General features: G+C 38.0%; 1 protein-coding gene across 1 annotated transcript in view; it reads right to left on the bottom strand.

Moving 5' to 3' along the window:
• Positions 1-273: 273 nt before the first annotated feature.
• The window catches only part of RNASEH2B (ribonuclease H2 subunit B), a 39604-nt gene continuing 29209 nt past the window's right edge, over positions 274-10668 (bottom strand). The window contains exons 8-11 of the mRNA XM_021526626.2: positions 9377-9455; positions 8551-8593; positions 3465-3545; positions 274-1548 (exon numbers count right to left, since the gene is read on the bottom strand). Of these exons, the coding sequence (XP_021382301.2) occupies positions 1441-1548; positions 3465-3545; positions 8551-8593; positions 9377-9455 (311 nt within the window). The 3' untranslated portion in view covers positions 274-1440. The remainder of the gene's footprint in view (positions 1549-3464; positions 3546-8550; positions 8594-9376; positions 9456-10668) is intronic.

The raw sequence follows: 10668 nt of genomic DNA, 5'->3' as shown, positions 1-10668 counted from the left end.
TCATTTCTGGCTGGAACAGAGTGCCACAGAGCTTTTTAACCTAACAGACACCATTTTAATCCAAGGGTTGTAAATGACAGCAAGTAAGATTGAAGTGGAAAAATGGCCTAAGTACTCAAAAAGGGGGAATTCCTAATTTTCTGAAACTCACATGACCAAGGGATACAAGCAGATTCTCTAGTGAGTTGAAGTAGCAAAGACTGATGTGTTTTAAGAGGGTCTTTCAAAAACACAAATTGTAGTTGATCCACAGTAACGACTCAGTACAACAACTGATGGATGACATTATTTATTGTATGGAATAGGCTAGATTGGTACAAATGATCCCAGTGACTCAATCTCTTTTTCAATTCTGTGACTGAGGGAAGCCACATCATCAGCTATCCCTCTAAATACACAGGAATACTCTCTAATGGTGAAAGAACACAGAAAAGAGTGGGTAGTGGATTTTAAGTAACAGTCCTACCTTGTGCAAAACTTTGTAAAACTAAACCTTATCTAAGACACTCATACTTAAGCTTTTGAATCCAACGCCAAACAGGCTTCTTAAAAAAAAACCCCACCCGTTCTTGCCTTTAAATCAATTTTTCCCTGATTATTTTTGTAAGGACCTTTTGACCTTGGAACGGAACATAAAAATACCCCTATATTGCTATGTGCTAAGAGATTTATCATGTAACGCCAAAGACATGCCAGAACTCTTTAAGGATTACAATTTATACACAGAAAAATACTGAAAACACTTAGAAAATGTGCTGAAACCCAACCTAACTTTTGAAGCATACGGCAAATACAGCAAGCACAAGTTTGTTACACAAAGCACTTTATTGCATTACATGTACACTGACATTCATTGCCATTTGTTTCCAGCATATTGAAAACAACCCAAATCCCAATACAGAGTATCCTTGCCTCACTAAAATACCACCACTGACAATGCTTACATCAGCACTTATATGTGGGCCCAAGTAAAAATGCAATAATGCCATCCTACTCTGATATAACACTGGGTAAAAAACTTCAGACAGTTTTAAAAAAATAATGCTCCTTACAAATTTAAGAAAAAAAATCATCAAAGGTGGGCAAGTTTTCAGCCTAGAATGAAGTGTAATGGAGAAAACTCCACAGTGGGCTTGACTGGGCTTGCTCTAGAAGGAGCGCCAGCACAGTGTGGTACCCTGCTAAGCCTTGCTTCTAGCTCACAGCACCATAGTAATGCAGCTGAGCCATCTTCCCAGTCCAGGCTGGAAAATCAGATATCATGGTACTGCCTAGTCTCACTAAGGCCCAACAGCTTTGTGCCCTGCCAGCTCACAGACCTCTCCATGACACTCATACCCAGACATGCCCTGATACACTATACTAACAAAAATCTGCAGGAGACATTTTTAGCTTAACATAAAAATAGCCACTGTATAAAATTATTTCAAGAACAAGTCTTCATTTTGATGTTTTAGGTTTGGAGCTGAAGAAAGTAGAAATGGATTTCATTCCACTCTTATCAACTTTGGCCAGAGCCTTCTGTGCTGCAGACATCTTGGTGTTTGCCTGTGAGTGAAATGGTGAACAGAAACAGTTAAACAACAACTCCACAGGGGGGAAACAGATGCTACAAACTTCTAAATACGGAAGTCAAGCAATAAGTTGAATTGCTTTTTTAGTGTACAGCCATAAAGATAATGTTATGCAGGCTTTGAATTGTAGGAGACAAACATTAAAAAACAAATTTGAGATTATTCAAACTGAAGAATACTTGTGATGAATTACTTAACCTCAAACAAAGACAGAAAACCAACTACAAGTAGAAGAAGGTGAAACATCTCTCCTTTCGGCAGAATGAGTTATCCCAAATCAAATGTTTACTTTGGGATAATCCCTGAGTGTACATTAAGAGGAATAATGCATGCAATAGAACAGATGCATTCTGTACCCTCCGACTCAATCTCATGATTATGCTGTCAGCAGGCTGAATTACAGACCTGCATTACAGATGATGAATAATTCACACTGATTTACTATCAAAGGCTATGCACAGTGAAATAAAGAGAAAAGAGATTAAGAACTAGGAATGAAAAAGGTAACTAACATTTCCAAAGCACTTTTGAGGCCACTGGGACAACTTCCCAGACGTCTACACCTAAAACACATTTTATGAACCACATTTTATAGAGCTGACCTCTTTTCTTTCTTGTATTTTAAAGTGTTATGTTTTAAATCTCTAGTTGCTTTCCCTATTAAAAAAAACTTTGCATTGACCTTTCTTTATGATACTCCTCAGTCTACAGGACTTCCCAATAATAGTACTTGGGATCAGCTAGATGGCTATGGATACAATGGAGATAGGCAACAACTGTATGATTGTCTGCGTTACTCTACAAACAAAACCACTGCCAAAGTATTTTAAAAAGAGCTGTACAGAGTCCAAGGGCTATATTTTCTTTCCCAGATTCCCTCATCAATGTGCATTATTTTCAGAAGTAAATTATATTTAATGTTAAAATGAATTATCTCTCCTCAGTTTATTTCTATCTTTATGCTAAGTTCAAAAGCTATAGTATATAATGTGGAGAGGGGGGAAATATGCATATTTAAACTATTTATCACCTTCACTTAGGGGGCAATCCTCTTACTTCCAAACTAGAATGTGCAATGAGTACAAAAAGAAATCTGGGGTTTTGGGGGGGAGGAAGGAATACATCTGTCACCAGCTGCTTCTCTTTGCAAAGGGATAACGAGTAGTCAGCATTAGACTGAAGGTCACAAGACCAGCACAGCGGGCCATTTTGGTTCCCCATGGATTGGAGGAAGATTCATTTTCAATGTTCAGAGAAATAAGCCAGTACAAGCCTCACAGCTTTGGCAGACATAGACAGGATCTATTTCTTTTCACATCTCTGTTGCTCTCCTAGGAATAGTACAGTGGCAGGCATTGCTGGACTCAGATTTGGATTGGCCTCCAAACATGCATTGGAGCTGGCAATCAGTAAGTTCTGTGTTGTTTTAACTTCATTAAGTTGACATAAGTGCACAAGCAATATTTCTAGGTAAAAGTAAAGTCTGTCCTAGCATCCCTTGGAATTTAAGTAAATGCTGCCATCTTCATTTCTTTTTTGAGTTACTGAAATTTACCAGTTGCTATCACTAAGCCATAGGATTTCTCATCTAAAGATCTCAGAGCTTTTCAAGCATTAGCTGAGCGTGTCTGAGTCTGTGAGGCTTACTGGAATGTTCACTGGTGAAATACAGCCCAGCAGTAATAGTACAAAACAGTTCTGTATAGGAAATTAAAACTGTCACATTAAACCTGAGAAAAGGTCAAAGAGATATAATTACAGATGTCAGATGATTTTGTATTTGTTTTGTATTTGTGATGTATTTCGAAGGAGAAAGTTAAGCATTCTGTGTTAGTATTTGCTATTCATCTACACTTTGGCAAAACATGTATGAATGCAAGGCTTGCTTACCTTTTTGGTTTTCAGATTGTCGCTGTTAAATTTAGTATAGTCTTCTTGTGGTTCCACAGGGACATCTGACAATTTTCTTTTCTGAAATGTTAGAGTGAGGAAGTTGCTCTGTCAACCACTTTTATGATGTACACACATGGAAGTTCAAAGCTTTGGTTTTAAAATGTAACCATAGCACCAAAACAGGATTGGCAATCAACTGAAGAATCTGCAGCAAGAGTGGAAGATTTCTGTCTGCAATTGTCTTCTCTACATGTGAATATAAACCATCTTTACAGCATTCAGAAGAGAGCATTCTGTGTCAGAGGAAGCATTTTCTTCCTAGCCTTCTGAAGAATGTCAATTAGAAATCAGCCATGATTGTGGCTTTGGTGTCAGTCTATTTAGAGAACTTTCTGGAGCAGCTGTTGGAAGTTAGTGTCTGACAGTCAAGGAACTGTGGTGCTCATAATCTCATGGACCTGTGAAGCAACTCCAGTGCTGTAGCTATCTGCCAACACAAGTCGACCATCATCTAGTCTGTTGTCTGTTTGATCACAGCCTTTAGAATTAATTCCTTTTTACAGGCTGGCAGCAGTTAAATAGTGCCATAGCTCCACTGACTGCTTCATCACTTGAATCCAACAGCATATTATGGAAGTTTGACTCTGCATGTGCTGTGTGCCTTCTAACTTCAGAAATAATACATGTGAACGATTCTCGGTACTCCACATGATCAGGCCATAAAAATGAATATTTCTTTCCATAAACTGTGAGCATGTGTTTAGTTTAAAGGTGAAAACTTTCTGGTATGTTTCCAAAAGAGAAAAAAAAGTATGTAGTATTTTACAACACTGTATTTTTATTATTATTATGTATCTGATATTACTACCCTGTCCTTAATATCCTGTGAAATCTAGACCGTGGCCTTCCCAGCTTTTGTGCCAGAGAGTGATTTTGCAAGCAACTTGGATGGTACCATACATTTTAAGATCCTGTTTTATTCATTTTGTTTATGGTGCTTGTGATATCTCTCTCCTTCTCCCCCTCCCTCTCTCTCTTTGGCACAGAAGCCAAGTCTTCAGCCTAGATTTCTCAGCTCTTAGAACCAGATCCAGCTGAAGCCTTTTCTTTTGATTTCAATGGAATCTGGATCAGCCTCTTTAGGAGGCTGTTTACTGTGCTGTGATTACATTTTCAAATGACAATCTAATGAAGAATTACTCTTCTCCTCTTTTTGGAATCTGATAAACAAGCTTTTAAAATTTGTAACAAAAATGTTTGCATTTCAGCAAAGCATTTGCTGTTTAGCTGTAGCAAAGTCTTCATATTCTTTGTAAATGTCTCTCATCATCTGCCAATGGCCAGACTCCCTTTGCTGACAAACTGGACAGTGTGATGATTACAACACAAGATCAACAGCTTACAATTAATACAAAGAACATGCAATTTTGATTTAATCATTAAATCACAAAGACTAGGCTGTACCCAGTTTGTTCCTGTTCAAGAAAGAGAATGTGTTATTGCTTTTCGGCTGATCACTGAAGTTTCTACATCTTCCCTCCCTTCAGAGTTTAATGTAATGCCCAAACATGCAATTATTTTTCCAAAAAGGAAATGCATGTTAGAATCTTATTTTGGAATAACTATATATTATGTCTGTTAATACACCTTGTCCTCATGAACAAAAATGTCAACACAAGTGATTAAAAATGGTCTGAAGGAGATGAAGTTTCCATGTATAAGCCTACCTTGCTCCTCTCAGATTGTGAAATAAAGGAGTGTTTTAATCTCTGAAGTTGCAAGGACTTATCATACACACCCTGGTCAGTGCTCTGGAAATTAATCAGATCCTCAGCAAGGTCTCACTGCCCAACAACTGAACAGTTCTAAGCCTCATTTCCTCTGCAACCTAACTGCTGAAATAAAACTGTTTTTAAAAATAGATTCTCAGAACTATCCCAATGGTATAAAAGCTATTCGTACACAATATGGAATGTACATCACATGCAGTTTAATACAGTTGTTTTAACATGCTTATACAGCTAATGACTATCAGTTGGCTCCTGATGTGTGCTTAATATTTCTTACAACATATAAAGATAATTCTTTAACTGAATCAAAGGGCCAAGTAACTGTGCAGCCAGAACAACTGTCCAGCCACATGGAAATAACATATCTCTGGATATCCATTGGAGAACAAATGCTATTAATAACAGTAGGGCTCAATTATTCTTCTATGTGCTAGCTGACATGCTGCTAAACAGAACAGTCACTGAACCAGCCAGAAATGAGGGTTTTTTTAGACTTTCTTTCGGTAAGTAGCAGGGACACTGCAGGAAAGGCCAGCATGGTATGTAATCTCATTTCAGCAGACATAGGCTGCTCAGTTTAAATTAAATAGAAAGGATTATCTGAAGTGGGGTTATTGGTTCTAGCGGGGCAAACCTTGCAAACCATATGCCTTACTTGTCTTGAGGCAAAGCAAAGGGACTTGATGTGTGAGAAAGACACTTGGAAGGTAAAAGACTGAAGAAGTGATTTTGGATCTTTTACTTCAAACAAGGTGAAAATCTTGGAAGAAAAAGCTTCTCAGACTAAACACTATAAATGCGGCTCCTTGCTCACACAGATGCACACATATTCCATCACCCCCATCCATCCCCAAAAAAATCCAACTGACACTAGGTGTAAGCAGAAGTATCTAATGAATGGAGGAAAAAAACAACTGGGGAAAAGAAATATTAAAAAAAGAGATCGGTTTAGGGGTCAGGTAATCCTGGGACTAAGTGGGAACTGCCAAAAAGTCAAGCTGAGTTAGACCTTGGAAAGGAAATTAAAACAAACAGTACAAGGTCGTTTAGCCACAGAGGCAAAAAGGGAATTAAAAAAGAGAAAGTGAAGCTGCTGTACTGTAGGGATTGGATAGGTATTAAAGTTAACCTATGTGTGGACCTAAAATCAAAGAACCATTTTGCCTCAATAAATAATTTTCAATAAAAATGAAGAGGTTAAGCACAGGGACAGAAGACAGAATAGAAATCACTCTATTTAAGATAGAAGTAAAACTCAAAATATGCTGATCTGGTTGGAAGACTGCATCAGAAATGACAAGATGAGAGACAGAACCTGGCATATATTTTATCAGGCAGGGACCATATTAGTGCAGAATAGCCAAGGACCCATCTCTAATATAAGAAAGAAGAAAAAGTGATAGTAGGACTTAGGAGAAGAGAGTGGGGGAAAAAAGTGAAAGAAGGAAGAATAATTAAAGAGGAAATGAAACACAGAATCATAGAGTGGTTTGGCTTTGAAGGGACATTAAAAGATCATCTAGTTCCAACCTTTCTGCCATGGGTGGGAATACCTTCCACTGGATCAGGTGACTCAGAGCCCCACCCAACCTGGCCTTCAACACTGCCAGGATGGGAGTTCACAACATCTCTGGGCAACCTGTTCCACTGCCTCACCACCTTTACATCTAATTTAGACCTACATTTTCTCTCAGCTTTAGGCCATTGTCCCTTGTCCTGTCACTACATGCCCCTGTGAAAGTTTCTTGCCAGCTCTCCTGTAGCCCCCTTAAGGTACTTGAAGGTGCTCTACAGTCTCCCTGGAACCTTCTCTTCTCCAGACTGAACAACCCAACTCTCTCAGTATGTCTCAGCCTAAAAACAAAACAAGGTAATGCCTACTAACTTGCCTTTATTTTCTCAAATATAACACATTTTCTGGCGACAGAATGTGAAGGATTGCCAGAGGACTTGACATGGTGCCACTTAAGCAGCTGATATTACAGAAAACAAATACTGCATAAGATTAAGGTAGGTGAGAAACTGGGAAAAATGGAAACAAAGGCAAATAATGCAGAAAGGGATGTAATTGGATCAGATGGAGATCACTAGTTAATTACTAGTTAAAAATAATAATAGAATGCTAACATTTGCTGAATGTACACCACTGAGTAGCATTATGAACACCTGAAGAGCTTTTAACACTGTGTAAAAAAGTCAGGGAACCTTCAAGACTGGAAACCTTAAAGCCAGATTAAATGTACAGAAGAAGTAAAAGGTCATGTACACAGAAACTAACTGCATGAACTTCTTGTAAATCTGAGAACTGATCAAGTAAAAACTGAAGTGGAAAAAAACTCCAACTGTGTGTCTTAACTACTCCCAACATAACAAAGAGCTATCTGATCACACATCAATAGAAACAAATGAGATTCTAGTCTGTAATGGGACAAAGTATTTCTAGTTAAGACAAGAAAGGAAGAATGCCATCATATTGTATGAGTAAAGGTTTTATCAGAAATAATTACACATTTTTCTGGTCACCTGCTTTGAAACAACTGAATTCATCTTGGAATAGGTGTAAAAAAATGTTTTCACAATGAGGGAATGGAGAACCCATGTCACACAACCAAACTGGCTTCTCAAAATGAAAACGCAAAGCAAGTATGTTTTCCCTTCACACATTGAAAGAACTAATGTTAGGGAGGGAAAGGAGCCATTTCAATTTCAAAAAACAATGATAAAGTTAGCACAAAAGGGCAGGGGAATAAATTGGCCATGAATAAATTCAAGGTGGAATTTACAGAAAGGTTTCTGAGCATCAGAGGAATGAGGTTATAGAACACGCTTCCAAGAGATGTAATGGAAATAAAAAATCCTAATGAGACTTGCAGTGAAGAATGATCAGTGTATGAGAGATTATTCAACATGGTTGTCTGGGAATCCATAACCCAGGAGGTCCCTTTCAGGGTTCTCATAAATTATATATGAAAGAAAACCTATGAGGTCATATTGTCCCATCAACCTCAATAAAACTAAATAAGCAAAACATGTATGAAAAAGACTGTTGACCAAAACCATAAAATATGCCTCTCTTTTTCCCCTCCCCTTTTTTAAACAGGAAAACCAACCAAAATATTCCTTATTAAAAATATGAGTTACCTGCTAAATTTCTTGAGTCTGTTTCAGACTGGCTTTTCACATGGTAACCTTACTTAATGTATTGTACCCAGTGCTTGGTCTGGTCCAGTTTAAATAATAACTCAGAAAAATTGAATTATAACACATCTCTCAATATCTTAATGTTCTCCTACCTTCAGTGGTGGCTCTGGTTCTGGGCTTCTAAATTCTGGGAGCCTGCAGAACAGAAGATTTTAAATGAAAAATTAAGAAAGATGAATTGCACAACCTAAAGTTTGTAAATCCTTCTTCATGAAAGCTGCTTTGGTTATCAGCTGCTCACACATGGCAAGCACTTGCAAAAAAAGCAGCTCATGGACTGTATTTCTGACTTATGAAACTGCTCAGCTATGGGGCTTCAGGCTGCAAATTACACACTTTTCCAAAGGCCACCATAACAGAAGCCTTTGAACAGAACTGAGCTGATGAGTAGGTGCAGAGTCACAATGATGATCCAAGCGAAGTCTGCCGCTGGCAGGGAACACCAGGAGGAGGATGCTGGCTCACCTTCCAGATTTAAATACAAACTAACATAGGTGAGATAAATAAGTCCAACCCAGGCAGCACTGAGTGAATAAGGAAAAGGAAAGAGGACTGGGGATGAAGACGCAATTCCTGGCTCTGCTGTTTGTGCTTGACAATTCTGGACAAACTTTTTCTGGATTTTCCTCCCACTTGCTTTCAAACAGGATACATTACTCAGGGTTTCATCACGCAACACTGGTAACAGACATATCCAACTTTAATATTACATCTCCCCCAGCTCACAGTCCTTAAAACCACAGGAAAGCCAAAAAATAACCCATATCTATGTTTGAAAAATCACATTTTAAGTGTGGCAAATATAATCTCATTGTGTCATTCACTGCAACCTTGATGAACAAAACTCAGTATACAACTGAAAAGACCAAATGGACATTAATCCATGTAAAGCTATAGGCTAGCTGGAACAATACTTACCCTAAGTATTTTAACAACTCCTTACTCAGATCTTCAGGAATATACTCTGATATTAACCCATGGGCATACCGTACATAGTCTTCAGGAGGAGGTCAGGGAGTGGGAAGGAGGAGAAAAAGAACATTCATGTTACATAGTCACGTTGCTTTAGCCATGTTGCATGTGCTACCATGAGGCACAAGGTTGAATCACTAGTAACAGACTCCTAATGGATACACTGTGATGCTTCTCTGTGTCGAGTAGTTTATGTTATATGACACTTGTAGGTTTATTTAAAAAGTAAAGACTTATTACACTCACTTTGTCAGCACATGTTATTAATATCTGCTGCATGTACTTTACAAAGCTGTTCACTTTCTGAGAGTACTAGATATCATGTATTTTTCCGAAGAAATTAAATTTTAAAAACCTGCAAAAGTAAAAAGCTGACTCAACAGAACATACAATCATTAATTTTAAAGCATCTGGATCTTACAATTATTTGGCAAGGGCTTCAGTACTAAAGAACATTTTCTGGCTTCAACTGAAAACAATTAGATGAGACAATGAGTCTATTTCAAAGTCTTGTACTTAATTTTCAGTACTTTATAGAAAATGCCAAGGCCTATCTAAATATCACTGGAAAGACAGGATAATTATCTGTGGAAATATGAACTACTAGAAGCTGTTTTCAGTACAGGGCACTCCTGCTATAAATGTTTTTCTGAGAGACTGGGGGAAAAAAGTGACCATTTTATAACATGAAGTCCTAAACCAGATCTTTTCCGGTCACGTTCTACACAAGTACTTACTGATTGTGGGCTGGATGAGCTGGACTTCTTTAAACTTGCTGTTGTTGAGGCTGCTAGGGAATAACTGCACCATGCACAGGAAGCATTTGCCAGACAGATATTAAGTTAAAATCTCCCCTCTGAATTCCAACTCCAACAGGCCAGTTTATCTGCTCATGTGCCTACACACTTAAGAGAGTTCAGAAGCACATGGCATACCAACCTTAAAGTGGCAAAAAACTATTACTTTAGTGCCAGAGATAAATGTATCTTCTTTTTCCCCATTTTTCTTTCTTTTTAACCTGAAAAGCTCAATGCAAACTGGCAAGGAGAAAGCATTAACAAACTTACAGCAGCTTATGCATTTCAACTGTTCTGATAAAAAAATTTTACTATCACCTATCTGCACTTCTCCTTCCTTCACTGTATAGATTCATCAAAGATTTTTCACTCTCTAAGCCCACTTTAGGGTCAGGAGAGAACAAGAAATAATTCCAACCCAAGAGAATTTCACCTTAGCAC

The sequence above is a fragment of the Lonchura striata genome, chromosome 2 (genome assembly GCF_046129695.1).
Source record: "Lonchura striata isolate bLonStr1 chromosome 2, bLonStr1.mat, whole genome shotgun sequence".
Lineage (NCBI taxonomy): Eukaryota > Metazoa > Chordata > Aves > Passeriformes > Estrildidae > Lonchura > Lonchura striata.
This window is presented reverse-complemented; position numbering and strand designations above follow the sequence as displayed.